The sequence below is a fragment of the Choloepus didactylus genome, chromosome 20 (assembly GCF_015220235.1).
Source record: "Choloepus didactylus isolate mChoDid1 chromosome 20, mChoDid1.pri, whole genome shotgun sequence".
NCBI classification, from domain to species: Eukaryota; Metazoa; Chordata; class Mammalia; order Pilosa; family Megalonychidae; genus Choloepus; species Choloepus didactylus.
This window is the reverse complement of record NC_051326.1, coordinates 15,875,356-15,901,576: the sequence shown is the minus strand read 5'-3', so window position 1 is coordinate 15,901,576 and position 26,221 is coordinate 15,875,356. Positions and strand designations below refer to the sequence as shown.

The 26,221-nt window shown below is 47.8% G+C and overlaps 3 protein-coding genes across 8 annotated transcripts in view; 2 read left to right on the top strand and 1 right to left on the bottom strand.

Annotated features, from left to right (window-relative positions):
- Positions 1 to 826: 826 nt before the first annotated feature.
- On the bottom strand, positions 827 to 16,603 carry GCKR (glucokinase regulator). The gene is given in 17 exon segments (XM_037812766.1): positions 827 to 855; positions 858 to 893; positions 896 to 995; positions 1,427 to 1,611; positions 4,440 to 4,623; positions 5,058 to 5,148; positions 5,394 to 5,494; positions 6,143 to 6,188; positions 6,190 to 6,279; positions 7,435 to 7,539; positions 11,415 to 11,550; positions 13,078 to 13,145; positions 13,510 to 13,574; positions 14,142 to 14,210; positions 14,386 to 14,597; positions 14,849 to 14,918; positions 15,992 to 16,603. Coding segments are annotated over 17 exon segments (2,199 nt in total).
- Positions 16,363 to 19,236, top strand: FNDC4 (fibronectin type III domain containing 4). Of its 2 annotated transcripts, XM_037813046.1 has the most exons (7): positions 16,366 to 16,519; positions 16,711 to 16,855; positions 16,940 to 17,055; positions 17,307 to 17,511; positions 17,952 to 18,041; positions 18,335 to 18,459; positions 18,634 to 19,236. In XM_037813046.1, the coding sequence occupies exons 2-7, from the start codon at positions 16,735 to 16,737 to the stop codon at positions 18,667 to 18,669; spliced, it is 693 nt and encodes a 230-aa protein (XP_037668974.1). In that variant the 5' UTR covers positions 16,366 to 16,519; positions 16,711 to 16,734; the 3' UTR covers positions 18,670 to 19,236. The 2 variants fall into 2 exon arrangements, with proteins under 2 accessions (XP_037668975.1, XP_037668974.1); XM_037813047.1 differs by lacking the exon at positions 18,335 to 18,459 and having other exon boundaries at positions 16,363 to 16,519.
- Positions 19,237 to 20,984: 1,748 nt separating this feature from the next.
- IFT172 (intraflagellar transport 172) overlaps positions 20,985 to 26,221 on the top strand; it is a 38,633-nt gene continuing 33,396 nt past the window's right edge. For all 5 annotated transcript variants that reach the window (XR_005213340.1, XR_005213341.1, XM_037813038.1 and 2 more), the window contains exon 1: positions 20,985 to 21,164. Coding sequence is in view for 3 of the 5 variants with exons in the window: in XM_037813038.1 (XP_037668966.1) it covers positions 21,126 to 21,164 (39 nt within the window). In the remaining 2 variants the exon portion in view is untranslated. The remainder of the gene's footprint in view (positions 21,165 to 26,221) is intronic.

Genomic DNA, 26,221 nt, shown 5'->3' with positions numbered 1-26,221 from the left:
ATTTCTCGGGCACAAGGGGGCGCCAGCCCTCCACTATCAGGAGCCAGCTGTCACAGGCACGGAAAAGCCGGCCCGGGTCTGGGGCGAGTGCCGTTGATTTGACAAAACCTGGGACAGCTGACGTCTAAACTGTACAGACTGGGGTTTCTAGTGTTGGTTGGGTCCCACCACCAAAGGTATTCAGTTCCCCCAAAGTGCCTTATGTTCCTCTTCCAAATACTGGGCAGAGGATACAACCCTCACTTCCTGGTCTAACATGTGCATGTTTCATTCTAGTGCTGAGGACCCCATGTGCCTAATTGGGATGGTCCTTCTCAGGATGCCCTGCATCGGGGCCACAACTTCTTCCCTGCAATTTTCTAAACTCTCACCTCTCCTTGCTTGAGTGAGTCTATGTGGGAGTGGAGTATGGGTGTGCACGTGCACACATGCCTACCTGCTGGAGATGGAGACTATAGAGATGTTGGAATAAGGATTGGGTGAGTGGCCTATAAAATGTGGGGTGGGGATGAGGGGGACAAGCAATGAAACAGACCACTCCATCCTGTCCCACCTCTGATCTACTAACTGTGATCTACTGGCTTCGGAAGGTTAACTTTCCAAAACAGGACATTACATTTTATTTCTGAAATCAGAATAAGGCAGGGAAAATGAAGACCACTGGGTCAGGAGTAAGAGCTCCCCAGGGTGGAGAGAATCTTCCTCCCCACCCTGAGCTGCTGGTGCCCCTGGAGCCTGGGCCCCTCCCTCCCACCACTGATAATGCTGGCATGACAAGCCCCCAAGGGATGGGATGAGCCCCCTTCACATGCCCAGAGGCACTGATTCACTGCAGTGCAGGCTCTAGGATCTCAAGGGGTCTGTGCTGCGCCTCCGACCTGGCCCAGGGAGGGGTTCCTGACAGCCCCACAGAAAGACGGCACTGCGTCCAGGTGAGCTGAGCTTACAGAATGGTGCATCCCAGAGAGGAGGCTCTGCAAGGCTGCGGGGATCACCTGTGGGGAAGAGGCAGGGAGCTTGGAAGCCTGCAAAGGCGAGGTCATCTGAGGAAGTTCCCGGCAAGAGCTGGAGCGTTGAGGGTGGGGTCAGAAGCTTCTAGGTAGGATGCAAATATAGGAGAGAGTTATCATGACCAGGAAGTGGTAGAGACGTGGGTCAAGAGCAGAGAGACTCCTTTTCCCTGACCCAAAAAGCTCCTGTTCATCCTTCAAGACCAAGCTCAAAGACCTTTTTTCCCATCTTTCCTGACTCCACTGCAGGGCAGAACTGTGTCCCTGTTAGCACCTTTTTCATATCTCTGTGACTACACTTGTCTCAACCATGTTTCCCCCATGAATGAGGATGCAGTTTCACTAAGCTTTGTAAACCCAGGGCCAAGCAAAGTTCCTGGCACACTGAAAGTACTTATATGTGTTTGTTGAATAACTAGATGTGGGCAGGATATCTGTTCTTTCTCATGTGCAACGATGTAGTTACGACGGGAGATGGGTGCAGCCCAAATATCATTCAACAGTGGCTGAGAGAATTGGATCACTTAGAGGAGTCTCTCAGTGCATTGAGCCTTGGACTGTTCAGAGAACCACTGTGGAAGAAGTGATAAGGTCAGTTGGTCTAAAAGGCCAGGGGAACTGGGAATGTGGTCAAGGGAGGAGGAAGAGCCAGAAGAGCAGGAGGTTGGGATCCCAAAGACTGGCTGTAGAGGCTGTAGAGAATTCGTCGCTGCAGATAATCCCAAATTCACAGTCCACAGGTGTAAAGAGAGATTGGGCTAAAGGGGTTGGTGGTGGCCTTGGTTGGCTGGCTTAAACTGGAGAGTTAATGGCAACTTGGCCAAGTTTGCAGCTATGTCCAATCAATCCCACAGGTTGGGAATCTTAAACTGAACTCACTCTCTTCATTTTCCTCCCCAACCAAATCCATCCTGCACACTGTTGTCAAGGCTGTTCATCGGCAAACGCTGCCGCCATTTTGTCACTACCTTCCCCTGTCTAGCTCAGCACTGTGCAATAGAAATACAATGTGAATCATCTCACACCGATAAGAATGGCTGCCATCAAACAAACAGGAAACTACAAATGCTGGAAAGGATGTGGAGAAACTGGAACTCATTCATTGCTGGTGGGACTCTATAAAGGTACAGTCACTCTGGAAGACAGTTTGGCAGTCTCTCAGAGAACTAGATATTGAATTACCCTATGATCTGGCAATTCCACTTCTTGGTATATACCCAGAAGATTTGAAAGCAGTGACATGAACAGACATTTGTACACTGATGTTCATAGCAGCATTGTTCACAATTGCCAAGAGATGGAAATAAGCCAAGTGTCCTTCAACAGATGAGTGGATAAACAAAATGGGGTATATACAGACAATGGAATACTACGCAGCAGTAAGACCCAACAAGGTCCTGAAACATATGGCAACATGGATGAACCTTGAAGATACAATTCTGAGTGAAATAAGTCAGACACAAAAGGAGAGATATTGTATGTTACCACTTCTGTGAACTATCTGAACAATGTAAAACCAACTTCTTATAATGTAGAATAGTGATAGACAGTAGCTGGTGAGGAGGAATGATAATCCAATATGTTTATATATGTTAATGATGGTAAATTCAAAGGTATAGTAATGGATATGGGTGACGATTATTTGTTAATGGGATTATAAGTATCAGAGCTGTATTAAAGGCGAATAGGATTGAAAGGGATTATTTAAAGGCATGTTTGCCACAGATCAGCACCACAAATATAGATAGGTACTTGCATGATATACTTCTAAGGTATGACACTAGCACAGAGAGTTGACAACAGAAGGGTATATGGGAAAAATCTACATATTGTATACTAGGGACTATAATTAATAGGAATACCACACTAATATTACACAAACACTGGGGACAAATAATTGAGGACTGACAAGAGCTACGAGATGTTTTGGATCATGAGAATTGTTTAAAATGGAGAGTGATGAGGATTCTACAACTGAGTGATGATAAAGTGAGATATGGATGGATTATTGTGGACAGAACATATACTATGTGAATTTAGGAACCCCTTACTTTATAAGTCAAGCCCTCAATCTTGAGGCTTGCTCAGGTGAAACTTATGGTTGTAAAGGGAAGGCTAAGCCCACCTATAATTATGCCTAGGAGTCACCTCCAGAGAACCATTTTTTTTGCTCACATGTGGACTTTATCTTTCTAAGCCTAACTCAGCAAATAAATTCATCACCCTCCCTCCTGACGTAGGACAGGACCCCCAAGATGAATGAGCCTTCCTGGTGATGTGGGACATGATTCCAGGAATGAGCCTGACCCTCGCATCGAGGGATTGAGAGTGCCTTTTTGACCAAAAGGGGGAAAAGAAAGGCAACAAAATAGGGTTTTAGTGGCTGAGAGAATTCAAACAGAGTCGAGAGGCTGTCCTGGAGGTTACTGCTATGCAAGCTTCAGCTAGGTATGCCAAATGACCACAACATGATAAGACCAAGTCAACAGTAGTTCCAAAAACCTTAAAGAATACCCAATCCCTATCTGAGACTCTATGAAAGTTTTACTCACTAAGTTTATTCCTCAGAAACTTAAATCCTCCAGAGAGTTCCTATGCCAGCTAAGTCCCCAAATCCAGAGGCAATAGCCTCTTCAAGAACATCAACTAGATGTGTCCCCTTTGCTCATAATGTCGACACCCCTTTTCAACATGAACAGGTTAGGGTGGTCACTGCCTAGACATCCCTGAAGATCGGGAAAGTGATTAAACTAGAGGAAGGGGTAGCAACAGACGAGAAGGAATTTAACAAAGGATTATGAATACTGAATCTTGATATAATTTTCTTTTTCTCAGTTGCTAGTGTACTAGAATAGCTAGAAGGAAAGAACTGAAATGGTGGAACAGTAACCCAAAGTATCCTTTGAAATTTGTTCTAGAGCTACTTGTTAAATTGTAATTTGAAAGTTATCACCTTTTTGCATATATGTTGTACTTCACAATAAGGAAATAACTAAAACTATGATACTGTAACTCATAACATTTTTGGAAATCTCCTATATAACTATTTGTTAAAGCATATTTTGAAAGATAATACCCTTTTGCAGATATGGTATATTTCACAATAAGGAAATAACTAAGACTGTGGAAATGTAACCCATAATATTCTTTGAAATTTGCTCTCTACTTGTTAAATTGCACTTGGAAAGTTATTGCTTTGATGTATATATATATTATATTCTACAATAAAAAATATGATTTTTTTAAAAAATGAGGTTCAAAGAGGTGAAATGTTTTGCCAAGAAGATAAAGTACATCAATGGAAGAGCCTTGGACTATGGTCAGGTTTTGGGGTGACTTCAGAGCCCTCCATACCCCGTGTGCTGTCCCAAAGCTTCAGGACCTCAAACCCATATTCCCTTCATAGGCTATCTCCCCCCTTATCTCCACCTTCCCCTTTTCTCCCAGCCTCTGGCCACTGGTAATCTTCATAATTTCCCAAGTCCCATCCTCCTTCTCTGACCTGGTTGGCAAGCTGAGCCTTCTGGTTCAACATGTCACTGTGCTCACCAATGAGAAAGCCACAGACATCTTGGAAAACTGAGAAGTTTAAGGGCAGGAAGTGAATGATGGACTTGGGAGGATAGGAAGATTCCAGGCTTGACCAGGGGTGGGGTTCAGGACATAAGGGTTGGCAATAGGGCTGGAAGGAAAGATGGCAAGACATAGGCTTCTCTGGATCCAGGGAGTTGGGGGAGTGGCAGTGGGGTGTGGGGATAAGGAACATTGTACACAGGAGGCCATAGCTAAGTACAGGGGTGGGAATTGAGGGATCAAGGACTGATATGGGGTTCATATGGCAGTGGCCAGAGGCTGGGAGAAAAGGGGAAGGTGGAGATAAGGGGGGAGATAGCCTATGAAGGGAATATGGGTTTGAGGTCCCGAAGCTTTGGGACACTGGACTGAAGTGCCTATTTGGGTAGGGCAGGAGGGACTTTGAGTGAGGAAACCCTATGGGTTGGAAGTAGGGAAGTGCTTGGATAGTGGACCAGTTAGTTGGAATCAGACAAAGCTGTGGCTGCTCTCCACTCCATCCATGAAGGTGATGATGACGAGGGTCTGCCAGCCAACCAGGTATACCCGGCCTTTCTTCTCCGGGTTGAGAATGGGTCAGAGGTCAGGATATGAAAGGAGAGATCACAAAGGAAAGGAGCCAGAGGTCAGAGAAAGATGCACGTAGAAAAGCACAGAGGTAAAACAAAATAAAACAAAAACCTGCCATGACCCTCCAACATGCAGACCCATTATCCTCATCAAAGACACCTTACCCACTCACACATCTCCCCTGCTCTCAGGAAGGTCCCTATCCAGGCCACATCGCCCTCCAAACACATGTCCACACACCTGGTGCTGACTTGTTTCATCAGGGCAGTGATCTTAGGGCTCTGGCAGTAGGTCACCTGGTAAGCCCACTCCAATGCCTGCAGGATTTCCAAGAGCCATCTAGGAGAAAGGCCACCAGCTCCCAGGGAGGGCCCTGTGCCCCCTCAGAAAGCCTGGGTTCCCCCCCTCTGGGGGGAGGCACAATTCCCTTAAAACTAAGTTCTGCTGGTCCCTGGTAGAGATGCAGAGAGTGAGACCAGATCGAGTTCAAGAGGAGCAGAAAGGACTTCAGTGGGCATAAAAGGAAAGAGCAGAGAGAGGAACAAGGGCACCAGGGAACACTGGGAGGAGGACAGGATCTGAGAGTCGATGAGGAGGTAGATGAGCACTGTGGAAGCTAATTTAACTCAAGGCTAGAGACCCTGGTGAGGGAAGTAGGCCCATAATAAGGAGCTCTTCCCTGCAATAGCTGGACCATCCCCAAATCAAAGGACCCTTACAAGCTAGGTTAGCTTTGGATGCCCCAGGCAGGCTCAGGACTAGGTCTGGGACAGATGAGTCCAGGGTTCCCTGGAAACAAAACCAGACTCTGTGTCTGTGGTGGGAACAGTGACGTTCTCCTGCCAGCTCCTGTCCCAGGTGAGGAGTGGCTGGGTCTCAGTTTTGTTGCAACAGCCCAGTTTCTGGCTCTGGATCTGCCATTCCCCCACCCACTCCATCCCGTCCCCTGCCTGACTCTGATGTCTCTCTTGTCCAGATTCTCCCTCCCTCTGAGATGCCACAATGCCTTGGTCCACAGTCTTGTCTGCCAGTAACAGTTTCCCACAGGATATTGGTGGCACTTCCACCTTTCATCCAGGGGAGACGGGGGGGTGGGGGTGGGGGGGTGGCAACTGAGGCCCTTGGGCTGAAGAGATAATGACACCGGGAGGGACTGGGAAAGGAAGAAGGGCCCCGGAGTCCACTAGCTAGTGACCACTGGGCATGGATTCTGGTTAGTGGTTACTGGGCCGATCTCTGGTTAGTGACCACTGGGCATCGGCAGGACTGCTGCCCCACAGTGTGCTTTGAGAAGGAGTGCTGAGATGACGCTTCATCGAGGGAAGACAGGGAAGGAAAGGCCCATCTCTGGTACACTGAGGTCTCTCTGGGGGAGCAGGTCACAGTGATTGAATTGGGTCTCCTGTTAGCCAGGTCAAGGGTTTTTCAGAGAGTCAGTTTCTTTCCAAGAACTTTCTTCCCATCCCCACCACCACCACTTTTTATGGTAGTTTGTCAGTCTAAATATCACATTCACACACTTTGAACAGACAAACAAGGCAGCCATTGTGATGTACAGATATGTAATACAACATACCAAGCAAAGAGATTATGGCCAAAAGAATGAGAAAAAAAACAGTGATAAGAAAAGAATATTAAAGGTAAACATTTGCAGAGAAGAAAGAGAGACGAGCACCTGGGAGATGAAAGAGGGAGCTCTTGTGTTCTCTGGAATTCCTGCTTTCCTGTCTCACAAAAGGAAGATAAAGGAGAATGTCAGGGGGAGGCATTGGCACACATTTGGTAAAGGCCCATGGCCAAAGCAAGGGTAGGGGTAGATGACACTAGTGAGACACATTTCCAATCCAGAGGAGGAAAAAGAAGGCCTACCCCGATTTTGGAGAAGATTGGAAAGGGCAGAAGAATGAGATGGCATTCCTTTTTTATCCCCCCAGCAGACTTTTGAAATTTAAACGTATAAAAGAGACATAATGTGACATAAGGCAATTCACCATTCTATTCAATACTGTCTACATGCAGATGCAAAAGAGCTCCTTTAAACAGAAACGGCCCTAGGCCATTTTAGTATTTAATGGTTACTGATTGGAGAGACAGGATGGGAATGAAAGTAAAACATGTTAAGGTGGAAAAGTAAATGAGAAAATAGGATTTGATTTACGTTTTAGTTGACACACAACACTTCAGGAATTCAGACAATGAGTAACAGAACCTAAAATCAGAGGCCCTAAGGGACTGGCAAGCAATCCCAAGATGCTGGGGGGTGGGTGGGTAGAGACTCTACCCCGATTGCAGATGGGGCGCCAAACTTTCTATTTCCCTTGCGGTTTTCTGCATCTGCCCTGCTTCCTGGCAGAATGTTGACCTCCAGTCTTCAGTGGGGTCCTTTCTGGGGCCCAGAGAGAGGCAGAGGATCTTAAGGAAAGGCCTCAGCTGGGACTCAGGATCTAAAACCACTTGGGAATTGGGGTTAGAGGTCAACAGCTTCATAGGGAGACACACTTTGGCGCTCTTAGGGGCACTTTGTCCCTGAACCCCCAGGTCTGGCGTTCATAAAACATTCAGCAGCTTAAGCCCAGAGCAAAGCCAATCACTCAAGTTTAACATTCCAGCCTGAGCTGGCACCTTCCTGTACCCTGGTTCTTGGACAGGGGCATCTCTGGCAGCCCTGGCTGCGCTTGCCACTCCGTCTGCAGGCCCCTGAGGAATGCCTGTCATCCAAATGTCAAAATTGCCCCGTTGATCCCAAAGTAATTTTGGGCAGAGAATAAAAATATATTTGCAGGGCCCCCCTGAGGAACTGGGGGGAAATGCGGCAGAGTTGGACTTCCTCACCTGGACTGATGCTGATGTTGTCACAGACATTGAGGACTGGCGGTTTGATGTGATGAGTCCTCTATCTTGGGACTTGCCCTTATGAAGCTTGTTACTGCAAGAGAGAGGCTAGATTTGCATATAATTGTGCTTAAGAGGTCGTCCCCCCTCCCCCCCCCCCCCCCCCCCCCCCCCCCCCCCGGTGCCTCTTTGTTGCTCAGATGTGGCCCTCTCTCTCTAGCTAAGCCAACTCAGTGGCTGAACTCACTGTCCTCCCACCTACATGGGACCTGACTCCCAGGGGTGTGAATCTCCCTGGCAACTCAGGATATGACTCCTGGGAATGAATCTGGACCCGCATCATGGGATTGAGAAAATCTTCTTGACCAAAAGGGAGATGCAAAATGAAACGAAATAAAGTTTCAGTGGCTGAGAGATTTCAAATGGAGTCGAGAGGTCACTCTGGTAGACATTCTTATGCACTATATAAATAACACTTCTTAGGTTTTAATGTATTGGAATAGCTAGAATAAATACCTGAAACTATCAAACTCCATCCCAGTAGCCTTGACTCTTGAAAACAATTGTATAACAATGCAGATTACAAGGGGTGACAGTGTGATTGTGAAAACCTTGTGGATCACACTCCCTTTATCCAGTGTATGTATGGATGAGTAGAAAAATGGGGACAAAAACTGAATGAAAAATAGGGTGGGATGGGGGGGATGTTGGGTGTTCTTTTTTACTTTTATTTTTTATTCTTATTCTGATTCTTTCTGATGTAAGGAAAACGTTCAAAAATAGATTGGGGTGATGAATACATGACTATATGATGGTACTGTGAACAGTTGATTGTACAGCATGGATGATTGTGTGGTATGTGAATATATTTCAATAAAACTGAATTTAATTTAAAAAAATTGCCCCCTTGTTTTCAGTTTTAGGGTCAAGCAGAAGCCCTTCCCATTCCTGGAAATATATTCTAGAAATTTCCAAATAGTGAACCCTTTACTACATTAGGAAGGGTTAACAATCCCTAAAAAGGGAACCAAGCTCCAAGGAATGAAGTGTAGCACCTAACAGTTGGCAAACATTCCTTGAATGAATTAATCAGGAACAAAACAGCATGTTAATGAGACAGAACTGCAGGCTTGTAATCTGCTTACGTACAAATCTGTGGAATCCCAAAGAATGAGGATCTTCTGTAGTTGGTCTCAAGGGCTTTGCTACAGGATGATTTGCAAATCCACCCTTTCTGGCAGGATCTCAAAAAGTTATCTGGGTACACAGCATCCCTAACTTCTCCCTTCTCATCGCATTTCTGCAAAGATCCCTTCCCTTCTTAAACCTATTTTTAAATTTTTTCACCTATAGGGAAAACAAATTTCACATGGTTCATACCCATTGTGTACAGTGTTTCCTATAATTTGTCCTCAAACTAATTCTGAAAATTCCCAGACACCTAAGGGCTTTATAAACAAAGCGAGGACCCAGTGTCCATAGTATGTAGTTTTAAAACCAAGATTCCCAAACTTGACTGGTCATCAAAAATCACCTGAAGGGTTTTGTTTTTTACCAACGATCCATTTCTAGGTACCACCCCCACCCTGAGATTCAGATTCGGTATTCTGGAGTGGAGCCCAAAAATCTGTGTTTTTAAAAAGCCTTCCAGACGACTCTGAAGATCAGCCAAGTTTGGGAGTCACTGATGTAAGGGACAACTGGAAGATCTCCACGCCTACATTGTTTGATTCTTCATTTCACTTAGTCACGGTGCGAAATTAGCATCCACTGCTGCAGATACATTTTGGTGAAGGAGAGTTTTCCATTAAAAGAATCAGGGATAAGAGTATCTGAGACTCATTTACACCTTAGTATGAATTATCCTACAAGCCCAAATCTGGGAGTTGAAAAATAACCTCAGAAAGAACTCAGCGTGTCCCGTCTCCAAGACCATCACTAAATACACCAAGCTCTTGGTGAGTAATCAACAAGCCCCTATGGAATACCTCCAGGGATAGGAAGCCCTTGGTGTCACCAGGTGGCCCACTCTGAGAGTTTATTTAGCAAAGTTCCCCAAAACTGGCTGTGTATCAGAATCACCCGGGATGCTTTCAAAAAATAGATATCCTTGGGCCTTACCCCAAACCTACTAAATCAGACCTCTTAGACATGTTGCTAAGAATCTTCTTCCTTCCTTCCTTCCTTCCCTCCCTCTTTCTTTTCTTTTCTTTTCTTTTCTTTTCTCTCTTTCTTTCTTTCTTTCTTTCTTTCTTTCTTTCTTTCTTTCTCTTTCTCTTTCTCTCTCTCTCTCTCTCTCTCTCTCTCTCTCTCTCTCTCTCTCTCTCTCTCTCTCTCTCTCTCTCTCTCTCTCTCTCTTTTTTCTCAACACTCAGGCAGCTCACCCACAGAATCATATTGGTTTAATATTCTGATTTTCTCTGAGACTAGACAAAATAGCCTTTTAGAGTGAGAATAAGGAGGTGACTTGGTGGCACAGGGCTCCCAGGGAAGGGGAGCAGGGTGGGAGATTTCAGTAGCCAGAGGAGAGCAAAGGGGTCCTGCACTGATGAGGCAGAACGGCCACTAAAATAAGGGGGCTGGACAAAGGAGAAAAGGGGGCCACTCGGGACCCACCCCCAATGAAAGTAGAGATCTCTGTGGTTGCATCATTCCTGACCCCATTTATCCCCTTGTCCTCCTCAATCGTTCTTCTAAATGTACACTGTTATGTATATTACGTAGCCTTTGTGAGCTACGTAATATACATAATATATGGGTCCTTTCTGAAATGAGAGAATAATTAAATAAACTCACAAACCAAAAAACCCTCATAAGCTTAGGGACATTCCATATTTACTTTCACATTCTGAGATTTGGTGAACAAGATCATGTTTTAGTTTCCTTGGCTGCACAAGCAAATACCATGCAATGGTTCAGTTTAAATAATGGGAATTTATTAGCTTACAGTTCTGAGGCTAAGGGCATCCCCAAAGACGTTGGCATTCTTAGGCTAGATGCCAGCAGTCCTTGGTCCTGGGCTCCTCAGTCACTTGTCAATGTACATGTCAGCCTCTCCTGGCCTCTCCCTTCTCATCCGGCTCCACTGACCTCCAGCTTCTTGAATTCTGTGGCTCTTTCTCTCTCTGTCTAATTTCATTCTGCTTATGAAGGACTCCAGTAATAGGATTAAGACCCATCATGATTGAGTTGGACTACATTGTAACTGAAATGACCTAATCAAAAAGTCCTACTTACAATGGGTTCAAAACCCACAGGGAAGGATTAAATTTAAGAACATGTTTTTCTGGGGTACATACAGCTCCAAACCACCACGGTCTATATTCATCCTTCCCTCTCCCTTGTGACTGTATACAGGCTGTGACCATGTTCCCTCCCAGCCTCCCCTGGGGTCAGGCCAGTCAGCACCTTGCATTGCAGAAGTCTCACCTGGCCTTACCCACTGGGTTGAAACCAAACAGGACTGGCAAGAAGACAGCTGGGTTATCCATGCAGTAGTGCATCAATCCTGCACCAAAGGGAGCCCGATTTGGGGACAGAGAGGAGGGCATGATGAGGGGGGTTACTCCAGGTAACCCATGTGCCCATGTGCATCAGAATCCCCCAGAATACTTGCTAGAAATGCAGGTTCCTAGGCCGCATTAACCTCTACCAGTTCTTTGAGGAGTAGGGCCCAGGTGCCTATATTTTCCACAAGCTCCCCGAGGAAATCTTATGCACAGTAAAGTTTGAAAACAACTGAGTAAATCATAAGCTCCATGAAGTCAAAGTCCCATTCTCCTTCCGTGCCTTCTTCCACATCCAGCACCTCTGGGATCGAGTCTCTGCTCAGCGAATCCTTAGAATCAGAGAGCTGCAGAGTTGAGAGGAAACTTGGGGTCATCTAGATCTGTGCTTTTCAATCAAATTACCTGGGAATCTTGTTAAAGTGCAGATTTGGACTCAGTGGGGCCTGAGGTTTTGCCTTTCTAACAAGTTCCAGTTGATGCCAACGCTGCTGGCCCATGAACCACACTTTGAGTAGCAAGGGCCTAGTCCAGGAGCCAGCAAACTTTCTCTGCAAAGGCCCAAAGAGTAAATATTTTAGGCTTCTGTGAGCCCTACAATCTCTGTTGCAACTATCCAACCCTACTGTTGTATCCTGAAAGTAGCTGTAGACAAATGTGAACAAATGGGCATGACTGCGTTCTGATAGAACTTTATTTACAAAAACAGGCAGCAGGCTGGATTGGCTGCCAGCATAGCTTGCTGACCTCTGGACTGGTCCATCTCTCTTGGTTGTTGAATAGATTGATACACAGATATTCTATGATGGCATCCCTTCCCCCTCGTCTCACAGTCACACAACTGGGTCAAATGTGAGGCTAAATGCGAAATACCTTCTGCAAATCCTTCCTGTTTTCTGGCACTCACCTCATCAGTCTGTCTTCCACGGTCTTTCATTTCTACCTGCTTGCTCCCTGTAAACTGATCTACTCAACCTGTCTTCACAGTCACAGAGGGTCCCACGGAAATGCCAGTGATGTCACCCTCTTCTTCCCAGCATCCCCCAGGAGCAGAAGACAGGCAAGACAATATCACTCAAGGGGATTCTAGGGTGAAAACCTATCATGTGGGAGTATCAGGGTCAGCACTAGGGTAGGGGATAGGCTTTGGCTGAAACTTTGGGGCTTTTATGTTCCCCTGGGGAAAAGCAGAGGTCCCTGATTTAGTGTCAATGGAAGCCAGACCTTCTTCAGTTCCTCAGTCCTCCCTAGAGGTCAGCCTCAAGTTCAGTGACTGGTTGGCAAGCAAAACCCTACGGTTTTTTAAGGCAGGCTACATCAAGAGAAGAGAATGAAAGGAAAAGTATTGTTGATTGATCACTTGCTATTTTGGGGGCACTGTGGGAAACATTCTGACTGAAAAATGCAAATACCTACCAGGGCCATCAATCGGGCCTCATAAATATGTGAAGTGAGCCAAGGGTAGGGCGATAGGGAATAGTGGGGACCAAGGCAAATTGGATGCATTCTCTGCCTAAAGGCATTCAAATTCAATTTCTAAAAAACACTATTCAAGCCAAATAAAACCAATCTGCCTTACCTGTCACCTCCTGCCATGAGGTAGGTGTAAAGAGGTTTCTGTCCTAGACCTCTCATTAGCTGGTTAAAGGAGACTTATCAGGGAGAAGAGGTGATGACAGTAAAGAAAACATCTTGGAGTGTTTAACTCTTAGAGGGCAGACACTGTATAATTTTCTTAAACCAGTGCTTGATCCAGTACTGCTTGGAATCTGGCATTTAAAGATGTTATTTGGGGGTGACTAATTGAAATGACATGAGATGTAGAGATGCTGGCAACAGATTAGTGGGGGCTTAAATGGGTGCAGAAGAAATGGGACCCCATGATGAGATGTCCCTTTTGGAGGAGACAGAGAGCCAGGCCTGGATCCAGTGAGTGGTCTACTAAGGAGCTTAGCTTTCTGGTCCTGTAGATCACCCCAAGAAGGAGGAGGAAAGGAAACTGGGAATCAGAGCACTCCGACATGAGGAATGCCATCCTGCCAGAGGTGGCCCCTCCACTCAGCACCACCAGCCTCCCATCAGGCTGATGAGGAAGGAAAAATGCCAGGATTGCCAGGGCCCAGCTCAGGTTGGGGAAAGCACCTTCCTTCTTTGTCAGTAAAGGAAGAGGAGTTGGGGGAACTTTGTAGCCTCTCTCTCATTGCAAAAGTGAACAAAACATAAGCAGTGTGGTGTAGCAAAAAGAACGTCAGATTTGATAAAGAAACTTCAGTTTGACTCCCATCTCTGGCTTATCTACTTATTCAAATCCTTATTTATTCCAGAAAGTACTGAAAACAGCTTTGTTATCTAAAGAAAAATAATAAAAGCAGCGTTATCCAGCAATTATTAACTGGGTGTATTGCAGCAAGTTGTTGTGGTTATCCTTTATATGTTTTTGTTTTCTCATCTGAAAACAATGGAGACAATACCAACTGCAAAAGTAGTTGTGAGGGTCGTGGGTGTGAAAGTGCATTGTAAGGATCCAAGAGGGTGGACTGGGAGGAGGAAGGAGAACCGATATCTACAAGAGTAAGAAATGGACCAAGAGAATAGAAAGGAAGAGGGAAAAAGAGACGTTTTAGGCAGGGAACAGACGGAGGATTAGGACCGTTCATACTTCCTGAGCTTTTCCAGCCACTTGTACTATGGTGCTCAGAATGGAATCACTGTACAGTTGCTGTAAGGAACAGGCAAGAATCAGAAGCCAAGGAGGGGAGAACAGTGGATTGGGGGCAGGGGAGGGACTCTCAGGGTTTCCAAAATCAGGGGCCACAGTCCTGGATGGCAAAGGTTGAGGTGGGGTAGGGGTTGACAAGTTTATAGACAGGGTTCATGGATGGCGTGTGGGTGGCCTGGTGTGTGGGTATGGCTTGCCCCTCCTTCTGGAAGACCTCGGCATCACATCGTCCCAGCAGTACAACAGTTTGCTCTGCATCTGCTTTGTCCAGATCCCAGGTCAGTGGGCTTGACTTTATTATTGGCAGGGCTGCCTCATGCCCAGACAAGCAGAAGGAAGCAGGGGCACGAGGATGGAGGCAGGAAGTCAAAACCTCATTCAGGCCAGCTAATCCAGAAGTTGTAGCAGCAGCAGACACTGTGTTTGCACACACACACACACACACACACACACACGCACACACCAAGGACTCAGCCTGCACTTGCTACTCTGGGCTATTGGGGAAAGTAGATCAAGAAAGAAGATGGGAAGGGGGAGAGGAACAGAAACCCAGGGGTGGAGAGAGGTCTTCATGAAAAATGCTACTTGGAACAGTGCAGAAAACTGTGCAGGCACCCCTACTCCCCAAGGCTCATTACTCTTGCCCTTCAGGTACAATGCCCTCTTCTCTGGGGGACGATACCAGGCCCTGCCCCAGACAACAGTGCTCTGGGACCAGGAGGTCTCAGGAGACCAGAGATCAGGGTCCTCGGGGTCAGCAGAAGTCAGAGGACCCAGGCCACAGCTAGATCACATGCTCAGCACATGCAGTCCTGCCCTGCCCTGCTTGTCCCAGTTCCCTCTCTCCTCTCGGAAAGGCAGGCAACAGAAGCTTCGGAGCCCCAGGTGTGCATGCACTGAACTGGATGTTACAAGGAAGCAGTACCACAGAAATAGAAATACTGTAATGAGAGTTAGAAGGCAAAGTGTCTGCCCCAAATACCACATTAACCACCATTCATTTCCACCGAGAAAAACACTTTTCATTACCTTGTTGGACACGTCACCAGTATCTTGTTGGATGTGTCAACACGGAGAAGCACTTATTGGCACCATCATTGTTCAAGTGATGAGTCCAGAAAAGTTAGATAGGTAACTTAAGATCAGAATTGGCACTCACCTAGGTCCTCTCACTCCAGATCCCATGCTCAGCCAAACCACAAAATAACTGACATTTTATTGAATGAATGAAGTAATGGACAAATTGGTGCAAATTAGTACTAATCACTCAGACAGCATTGCTAAGACGCACACAGACCTTTTCCCAACGTGATCTCGTCGGACCCTCTCCACAGTCCTGGGGTTTACAGGTTTGGAACCCGAGGCACAGATTAACCAGTTTCTGCAAAGCCACCCGGTAAGGGGCAGAGCTAAAACAAGAATCAAGATAAATAAATATAAAATAAAACAGGAGATTCGCTCTTCAAATTTCCTCTGGCGCCTAACATAACGCCAGACACATAAGAGATGTTCAATATTTGCGGAATAAACGGAAGAATGAATGAGAGTGGACCGAATCAATATCAGAGTATGAATGGGGAAGGGACTTTTAAAAGCTGACGCACTCTACAAGTAAGGGATTGTGAGAACAATTATTATCTGGATCATTCTACCCCCTCTCCTTTGATCTCCCTCCCCTACGGGAGGGGGAATTCCTCCTCCCATCTGGGTTAATTCCATCGGGGAGGGGGCTCTCCCAGCTGCCGGAGACCCTCGCACCCGCGCTCTCCTCACGCCCCCACCGGCTCCTCGGACTGAGCCGGGACGCAGAAGGGATGGGGACCCGGGAGGCCGCCATTGGGAGGAGCCCCGGGAGCACGGGGTGGGGTGCCGGGGGGAGGGAGTGACGGCGTTGAGAACCCCGGCGGGGCGGGGCGGGCCCGCACATCCCGGCCGGGCTGCGGCGGAGCGAGCGGGGCCGGCTCTGCAGAAGGCGGCGGCGGGCTCGCCGGGACGGTCACCTCCCGCTGCCGGGGCCGGCGGAGAAGCCGCGCTGCCTCCTGCGCCCGGGACCCAGGCCCGCCGCTGGGCCGCGCCGGCAACGCCCCCTGCCCGAGCACTGACCCCGCGGCCCGTCCGAGCTCGGGGGGCCCCGCAGCCCCGCGGCCCGCGCCGCCTCCGCCCTCCGCCCGCAGCTCGGCGGCGTGCTGACCTCCTAGCCGGGCCGGCGCCGGGATGGGGTAGGGCAGCGCCGCGGAGGCGGGCCATGGGCCGCCCTCTGGGCACCGAGCAGCCCCCGGAGGCCTGACCGCCGCGAGGACCGCGGGGAGGTAGGTGTGGGCAGGGCAGAGCCGCGCGCTGGGGGGCGCAGGGTTGCTGCGGGGGCGCGCAGGGCATGGGGGCTGGGGGGGCATGGGGGTGCTGGGGCTGCTGCGGGCCGTGGGGGAGCCGCGGAGAGTTGCTGCTCACCGTGCTTTCCGGACAGTCCTTGACAACCCCGGGCAACTCCTGTCACCTCCAGGAGCCCCGCCTGGATGTGAAGCGGATGCCCCAGGGTCCCCCGGCGGACTTGGTGGGGACCATGGCTTCGCTGATGCCCCTCTCCCCGTATCTCAGCCCCACGGTCCTCCTGCTGGTCAGCTGTGACCTGGGTTTTGTGCGAGCAGGTAAGGAGGGATGGGGGTTGAGGGTCAGCCAGAGCTAGTCTGTGGGTGAAGGCTATTAACCTGTTATCTCCCCGGCACCCACAGACCGGCCTCCATCTCCTGTGAATGTGACGGTCACTCACCTCAGAGCCAACTCGGCCACTGTGTCCTGGGACGTCCCAGAAGGCAACATCGTCATTGGCTACTCCATTTCCCAGCAAGTATGAATCACCCCTCTGCTCCCCCAATCTGTGTCCCTGGATCTCTGAGCATCCCTTCTGTTGAACTCCACCAGGCCCGCAATCTCCCCCTTCCCCAGAGGTGGGGAAATCTGGGAGCTGGTGTTTCCTAGCTCAAGCTGCTCTGTTCACCCCTACTCTCTTGAGGTGCTTGGATGTTCGAGACTCCTGGTTTGAGCCCTGAGGCCTGGGACAGGGGTGAGGCTCTTCTCCCTCCCATTTTCTCCCTGCAGCGGCAGAACGGCCCCGGGCAGCGGGTGATCCGGGAGGTGAACACCACCACTCGGGCCTGTGCTCTCTGGGGCCTGGCTGAAGACAGCGACTACACCGTGCAGGTCAGGAGCATCGGCCTGCGGGGAGAGAGCCCCCCGGGGCCCCGGGTGCACTTCCGAACTCTCAAGGGCTCTGACCGGCTGCCCTCCAACAGCTCGAGCCCAGGTGAGGAGCTCATCTATTCCCTACTCCCCTGAAACTCGGGATCCTCTGGCTTTTTATCCAGACCTTTAGCCTCTTGTTTATTTCCCCCAAGGTGAGCAACAGTCTAGTTTAGAAGTCTAGAAGGATGATTTGAGTCATTGTACTGCCAGGAAAGGAAGGAAAAGCAGGTGGGCAGGGGAACAGCTATAGACAGAGTTGTCTGGGGGAAGGGCTGTAGAGCTTCCTCTTCCCCAGCCTCTGCGTGAGTGAGTGTCCCACCTGCAGCCCTCCAGCGGCTCAGTCTCTAAGCACCCGTCCACTAACTGCTTCCTCCCAGAGAGGCAGCCTGGGATGGGTCTAGCCTGGCTCTAATCCCCAGCATCTCCATCCTTAACCGTCTGCCTAGGCCTCATTCTCTAGCTGCTTCCCAGGAACCCAGAGGCTGTCTCTTTCCTTCTCAGGAGACATCACAGTGGAGGGTCTGGATGGAGAGCAACCGCTGCAGACAGGGGAGGCAGCCATCGTCGTGGTGGTGCTGCTCATGTGGGCTGGTGAGGAAGCAGCCGGCGAGGGGACCAGGGGCTGCGGGAATGGGGGGGTCGTCGGAAGAAAAGGGTGTGAAGGAAACGAGGTTGAGGGGGATTATGGGGTGGGGGAGGTTGGCAGAGAGGGAGAGGAGGCCATTGGGATGCGAAGGAGATATTGAGAGGGTGGATTGTACGTGGTCCCCGGGAATTCAAGGGTTTTCTTCTGGATTTTCTAGAAGCTGTTTGGGTATCCCTCTGCCCTTCAAGGCAGTGATGGGGTCGGATCTAGGCTCAGATTTGTATTGTTGCCATTTCAGCTGTAATTGGGCTATTCTGCCGTCAGTATGACATCATCAAGGACAATGACTCCAACAACAACCCCAAGGAAAAGGGGAAGGGGCCAGAACCGAGTCCTCAGGGAAGGCCAGTAGGGACAAGACAGGTGATGTGGGGGCCAGTGAGGGTGGGAAGAGTAACCAGGCAAAGGGGGAAGACCAAAGAGGGGGCAGGAAAAGAGGGAGCATGGAAGGTCTGGGCTGGATTGTGGCTGGACGAAAAGGTGTGGCACCTATTACCTTCTTGAAATTAGAGACTCAAACCCATTTTTCTTTCACAGAAAAAGTCGCCATCCATCAACACCATTGACGTATGAGTGACAGACACAAACCTGGAAGAGAGCTGCACTAACAACCTGGGGATGGGGGTGGGGTCAGGGAGAGCATAAGGTGGTGACCCACCCAAGACTGAAGGATCCCACAATCTCCCAGAGGGTGATGGCACTTCCACAATCTCAGGCCTGATCCCCATCCTCTTTCCACTGTGAGCAGGGCCAGAAGGTAGGTCTGGTAGCGTCCATGCCCCTGGACCTGGGGAGTGGATATCAGATGGGGTCTCCTCTCATCCACCAGATCCAGGGGAGAGTCATTTGTTCAGCCCTATCCCATTAGGTCCCAAATAAGGGGCCCCATTCCACCTGCATCAGGACTCTCAGCATCCCCAGCTGCCCCCACGTCTTGCCTCAGAGAGGGGTGTTTCTGTGGGCTCCCCCTCTCCCCCAGCAAATGAAAAGAATCATCTGGGCCTGGAGGCAGATGCTGCATTACACTACTCCAATGTCTTCCACGGAGCCTCAGGTGCTCCCCCTCTCACCTGGCAGCCTCTCCAGCTGCTGGTGATCTCACCCCTTGGACATTTTTCCAATAAAGTTTCTTGGACAAACTGGAGCTGACTGTATGGTATACTGTATAGTATGCTGAAGACATTTCCTCACCTCACCTCTCTCCTGACTGTACAAAGGCCCCTCACACCACCAACAGCCTGACAGGAACAGAATCTCATTGTAAGGTGTTTGCTTTGATTCTCCAGGCTGGAAGGGGTAGGTGGAGAGGGGTCAGGGAGAAGGGGTGTAGACAGCTAGAGCCCCAGTTCCTTTTATTTGGTTGGATGGAAGGGGGAGAAGGAAAAGAGACGGATATGACTTCTTTCTGCACAGTGGACACTAAGGTTATGCCCCATGAGAGAACGAGTAGCCTATTTACCTTCGCTGCCCACATCTGCAACCCAGAGCCTCACCATTTACTCTTCTGCCACCTCAGTCGGCCATGGGCAAATGGTCTGAGTGGACTGAGCAGCGTCTCAGGGACTAACTTTCGTCTGTCTGTCTCTCTCTGTTCTGTTAGTCAAGGTCATTAATAATAATTGTGAAGTGTAACTGAGTCAATATTCAGGCTCTGCCACCACATTCAGAGGAAAATTCTTGGAAATAAAACTGAGGGACTGGGAATCCTCTGTCAAAAGAATTATGATTTGGACTCTGCCCCGCTGGAGTCTCCTTGTTTCCTTGAGACTAGGGGCTGTCCTCTATTCCCTCCTAATTCCCAAGGGGTGTTGGGGACAGTGAGGGGAAAATACCTGCTGACATTTCAATCTGTTGTGGAGGGGAAGGCTTCAGACCCCAAATCAGGAAGATTTGGAGTAAATGTGCTGTAGTAAATGACACCATTTACTACACTTTCTGGGGTTTAAGGGCTTTCCCAACTTGGGGTCATTCCAGAGGAGGCTTTTTGAACAACCCTCCTTTTCCGCATCTCTCTCTCTCTGTTACGCTACATAAATTTAGACCAGTAATTCTGAAAGGGACCCTTAGCTACATAATCCAAAGACAAAGCCAATATCTCTCCTACTTAACCAAGCTCCAACCCCAGGTACCCCAGGACTTAACCTTAATCTATCAAGTAAACCAAGCTCTGTTCTGCCCTCTGTTCTGAGTCTAAAGGCAGTGTCTAACCTGCTGTCTCCCAATTTGGAAGTAGGACATCTTACCTCTCCCTGGCCACCAATATCAAAAGACCAATCTCTCAGACTCTGGACTCATCATAATTTCTTTGGATGAGAGTGTCACAGGGTATATAGGAGGCTGGCAGGGAGACAGGGAGCTAGGAGTTGAGAAGGGATATAAGGGATGTTTAACCTTCACTAGCTCTAGGTTGAATCCCACTTCTATTAGCTCGAGCAAATGACCCCTCTAATCCTGAGTTTCCTAATAATATTAGCTCCTTCCAAAGAGGGTTTTGAGCCTAAGTGAGATAATGCCTGTAAAACACTTGGCACAGTACCTGGCAGACACACGGTAAGTATTCACTGTTAGCCTTGTGATCCCGTGCAGGTCGTATACAACCTACTTGAGTTCAGTTCGGTCAACTGTAAAAGGCGTATAATAGCAACCGCCCTGCTTTCCCCCAGGGTTATGGGGATCAAAAGACAACGTCCTTAGCCACACAAAAAAAGCGTACATCAAAAAGCGAGACCACACCTCCAGGACCCAGAGTTTGGGGCCGCCTGTGGGCGTGGCTTGGGCTCAAGGTTGCAGGCAGTGATGGGATTGGTGAACGAGAGGATTCACCGAGCCCTCCCGAGGCCCCGCCCTAGGTGTCACTGCGCTTGCGCACGTTCTGTTTGCCTCGCGAGGAGTCTACGTGATGACCGTACGACGTCTGCTGCGCCCTTGTCGCTTGTGCGTCAGCGGCTGTCGCTGCGGCTGCGTGGCGGGTTGTCCAGGCAACAACGGGAGTTGTCTGTCTGGTGGCATCTGCGAGACAGGTGTTCGTCATGCAGTTGAAGCACCTGAGGACCCTGCTGAGCCCTCAGGTGAGGAGCTGCGTGCCTCTACCTCCTCCCGCCCGCTTTCCGTGCCCAGAAAAGTGGGGGAACTGAAGTTTAATAGTGATGAGCGTCCACTGTGTGCACAGGACTGTACGGATGTAGGGATGCTTCCGACGCTGGGCCGTCGACACACAGTGTGCAGTAGGTGAGATGGACAGCTGACAACTGCAGCTTTCCCTCCATTTCGTTTACCATCAATTGTGTACCAGGCCCCGGCTGGGGCGGTAAGGGACCCCAAAACTACCTAAGTTCTTGTCCCCGCCTTCAAGAGGCTTGTACTAGAGGGTGAGGCGCACGTGTAAACAACGAACATAAATCTATCAAGAATTATTTAAGAGGTACAAGTCCCTAAACAGGAAGTGCAGAAGACTAAACCGTTCATTCTGATGGCCAAAACCTCAGGATGCACAAGAGACTACTAGAAGAGGAACCCTGAAACGTGGTGACAAGAGGCAGGCAAGTTAGGAGACTTGCATTCAAGTCCTACCTCCACTACTGTTTTAAACAAATTTCCTGAGTCTTCTTAGCCCTTATAGGTAATTTCTCTCAGAACTCAAACAGCTTCTTTATTTAGAAAATGGGAATGAAAATAGCAACTGTAAGAGACTCAGGAGAGAATTAAATGAAGTAATAGGCACAAAAGAACTCTGTGAACTGAAAAGTAGTCTGAAAACTGATAGACAAGAGAGAAGGACATTCACAATCAAAAGGACAAAATAAAACAAAGCTAAAAGAATAATAAGTGCCATTACTGAGTGCTTATTATGTACCAGAGCAGCTTAAGAAGTTAGGATTGCAGTCTGTGGAGTTGGATACACATGGGTTTCAGTCTTGGCTCTGCCACTTACAAACTGTATGTAACCTTGGGCAAATTACTTAACTTTTCTATGCTTCAGTTTCCCCAACTGTAAGGGGGGGGGGGGTGTTAATAATAGCATCCACCACAGAGTTCTGAGGTTAAATGAGCTAATGCCTGTCAAGCATTGAGCAAAATGTGTAATCTATGGTGGTAAGTGTTTGTAAAAAGTTAGCTATTATTCTATTTCCAATCTCGTTTAGTCCTCACAACAGTCCTGTGAGGTACATCTTGTAGAGAAAGGAGAATTAATTATGGGGATCAGGAGGGGTTCTCAGAGGATGTGGTATGTGGAAAGTTGAAGGGACTTAGCACAAAAGAGAGATGTACTCGTTGCTCAGTAAGCTGCACCCTGAATTTGTAATTTAAAAACTCCTTTCCCCTAATGGAAAAATTGGAAATGAAATGCCCCTTCAGTCTCTTGAAGTAAGATGATGTCATGATGCAGGAAGGGGCCAAATGCGCAGGACTGGGCAAAGCAATGAGGCAGAATGATCAGCAAAGGTGGCAGGGGAGCCCTTATTCCTCCTCACCTGACGTCATCGGTAGTTGGAGAATGAGAGTGGTGGTGGTCTGGTTATTTTCTGGCTCTGGTTTAAGGAGTTTGATGAAAAGAGGCTTTTTACTTTTGACTCTGGAGTTTAGGTGAGTTAGGAGTCAAGGGAAAAGCAACAATGTTTAAGCCAGAGTTCTAGAGCCTGAGTAATTAGTCAAGCAACTGGAGCAGAAGCTAAATGTTTTTTTATTTCAAGGAGGGCGAGTCTTAGTGGCAGAACCATAGAAGATCAGGGCTGGTGATGGGAAAGGACGGGCATGGCAAGAATAATTCACTGGGAGGGGGTCACTTTGAACTTGGGCTTCTGTAAAGTGGTTATTAGGGGGAAATGGCATTGTTCATCCTAAGTCTCAACTCTGACTATTTTACTCCCCATTCCAGAACTTTCATTATTTCCCCCTTTCCTACCAAAGAAGCCTAAGCCGTGTAGCCTGGCTTCAGAGATCCTTCCTGAGCTGTCCCCTGTCTGTGTTTCCTGCCTTCCCTCACCTATTCTATTATTTACAAGGTAATTTCAACTAAACTAAATTACTGTTTCTTGACCAGAACTTACCTTTGCTCATGCCATTCCTTCCTCCTCAGATGATTTCCCCCACTCAATTGGATCCATTTGTCCAACTTTAATTTTTTTTTTTTTTCAATCACCATTCTACTGAGATATATTCACATACCATGCAGTCACACAAAACAAACCGTACCCTCGATTGTTCACAGCACCACCACACAGCTGCACACCCATCACCCAAATCAATCCCCGACACCCCCACCAGCACACACACAAAAACAACAAGAACAATAATCAGAGTGAAAAAGAGCAATTGAAGCAAAAAAGAACACTGGGTACCCCTGTCTGCCCGCTTGCCCCCCCTACCCTTCTACACATCCATCCACAAACTAGACAAAGTGGAGCCCGGTCCCCATGGCATTCCCAATCCCACCGTCACCCCTCACAAGCCACACCCCTACACAACTGTCTTCGAGATTCATGGGTTCTGGGCTGCAGCTTAACAGCCCCAGGTATCCACCACCAGCCACCCCAACTCTCCAGAACCTAAAAAGGGTTGTCCAAAGTGTGCGCAAGAGTGCCCACCAGAGTGACCTCCCGGCTCGTCCCGGAATCTCTCTGCCACTGAAGCCTACCCCATTTCCCCCGACATCCCCCCCCTGGCCAAGAAGATGCCCCCCATCCCACGACGCCGGGCCCACACTCCTCCCCGGGAGTCACACCCCACGTTGCCAGGGAGACTCACCTCCCTGGGTGTCTGATCCCACGTAGGGGGGAGGGCAGTGATTTCACCTTTCAAGTTGGCTTAGCCAGAGAGAGAGGGCCACATCTGAGCAACAAAGAGGCATTCAGGAGGAGACTCTTAGGCACAAATACAGGGAGGCCTAGCCTCTCCTTTGCAGCAACCGTCTTCCCAAGGGTAAAACCTATGGTAGAGGGCTCAACCCACCAAACCACCAGTCCCCCACGTCCGCGGTCATGCCAGCAACCACGGAGGCGGGGCAGGCGAACACCCCCGCATTCTCCACAGGCTCCTCAAGGGGGCACTACATCTTTTTTTTTTTTTTTCCTTGTTTGTCTTTTTTCTTTTTTTTCTTTTTTTTAACTTTCCCTTCTTTTTTAAATCAACTGTATGAAAAAAAAAGTTAAAAAGAAAACAAACATACAATAAAAGAACATTTCAAAGAGACCATAACAAGGGAGTAAGAAAAAGACAACTAACCTAAGATAACTGCTTAACTTCCAACATGTTCCTACTTTACCCCAAGAAAGTTACATAATATAGCAACATTTCAGTGAACTTGTTCCTACTACATCCATCAGAAATTAACAGACCATAGTCATTTCTGGGCATCCCCAGAATGTTAAATAGCTTATCTGTTCTTCTTGGATTATTGTTCCCCCTTCCTTAATTGCTCTCTACTGCTAGTTCCCCTACATTCTACATTATAAACCATTTGTTTTACATTTTTCAAAGTTCACATTAGTGGTAGCATATAATATTTCTCTTTTTGTGCCTGGCTTATTTCGCTCAGCATTATGTCTTCAAGGTTCATCCATGTTGTCATATGTTTCACCAGATCGTTCCTTCTTACTGCCGCGTAGTATTCCATCGTGTGTATATACCACATTTTATTTATCCACTCATCTGTTGAAGGACATTTGGGTTGTTTCCATCTCTTGGCAATTGTGAATAATGCTGCTATGAACATTGGCGTGCAGATATCTGTTCGTGTCACTGCTTTCCGATCTTCCGGGTATATACCGAGAAGTGCAATCGCTGGATCGAATGGTAGCTCTATATCTAGTTTTCTAAGGAACTGCCAGACTGACTTCCAGAGTGGCTGAACCATTATACAGTCCCACCAACAATGAATAAGAGTTCCAATTTCTCCACATCCCCTCCAGCATTTGTAGTTTCCTGTTTGTTTAATGGCAGCCATTCTAACCGGTGTTAGATGGTATCTCATTGTGGTCTTAATTTGCATCTCTCTAATAGCTAGTGAAGCTGAACATTTTTTCATGTGTTTCTTGGCCATTTGTATTTCCTCTTCAGAGAACTGTCTTTTCATATCTTTTGCCCATTTTATAATTGGGCTGTCTGTACTATTGTCATTGAGTTGTAGGATTTCTTTGTATATGCAAGATATCAGTCTTTTGTCAGATACATGGTTTCCAAAAATTTTTTCCCAAAATTGGCTGCCTCTTTACCTTTTTGAGAAATTCCTTTGAGGTGCAGAAACTTCTAAGCTTGAGGAGTTCCCATTTATCTATTTTCTCTTTTGTTGCTTGTGCTTTGGGTGTAAAGTCTAGGAAGTGGCCTCCTAATACAAGGTCTTGAAGATGTTTTCCTACATTATCTTCTAGGAGTTTTATGGTACTTTCTTTTATATTGAGATCTTTGGTCCATTTTGAGTTAATTTTTGTGTAGGGGGTGAGGTAGGGGTCCTCTTTCATTCTTTTGGATATGGATATCCAACTCTCCCAGCCCCATTTGTTGAAAAGACCATTATGGCTCAGTTTGGTGACTTTGGGGGCCTTATCAAAGATCAGTCGGCCATAGATCTGAGGGTCTATCTCTGAATTCTCAATTCGATTCCATTGATCTATATGTCTATCTTTGTGCCAGTACCATGCTGTTTTGGCAACTGTGGCTTTATAATAAGCTTCAAAGTCCGGGAGTGTAAGTCCTCCCACTTCGTTTTTCTTTTTTAGAGTGTCTTTAGCAATTCGAGGCATCTTCCCTTTCCAAATAAATTTGATAACTAGCTTTTCCAAGTCTGCAAAGTAGGTTGTTGGAATTTTGATTGGGATTGCATTGAATCTGTAGATGAGTTTGGGTAGAATTGACATCTTAATGACATTTAGCCTTCCTATCCATGAACATGGAATATTTTTCCATCTTTTAAGGTCCCCTTCTATTTCTTTTAGTAGAGTTATGTAGTTTTCTTTGTATAGGTCTTTTACATCTTTGGTTAAGTTTATTCCTAGGTACTTGATTTTTTTAGTTGCTATTGAAAATGGTATCTTTTTCTTGAGTGTCTCTTCAGTTTGTTCATTTCTAGCATATAGAAACATTACTGACTTATGTGCATTAATCTTGTATCCCGCTACTTTGCTAAATT

Excerpts from the sequence above, each read along its gene's own strand:
- FNDC4 (XM_037813046.1), top strand. The coding sequence starts at position 16,735 with ATGCCCCAGGGTCCCCCGGCGGACTTGGTGGGGACCATGGCTTCGCTG. Across the intron at positions 16,856-16,939 it reads CCTGGGTTTTGTGCGAGCAG|ACCGGCCTCCATCTCCTGTG; the intron begins GTAAGGAGGGAT and ends CGGCACCCACAG. Across the intron at positions 18,460-18,633 it reads GGCCAGTAGGGACAAGACAG|AAAAAGTCGCCATCCATCAA; the intron begins GTGATGTGGGGG and ends TTTCTTTCACAG.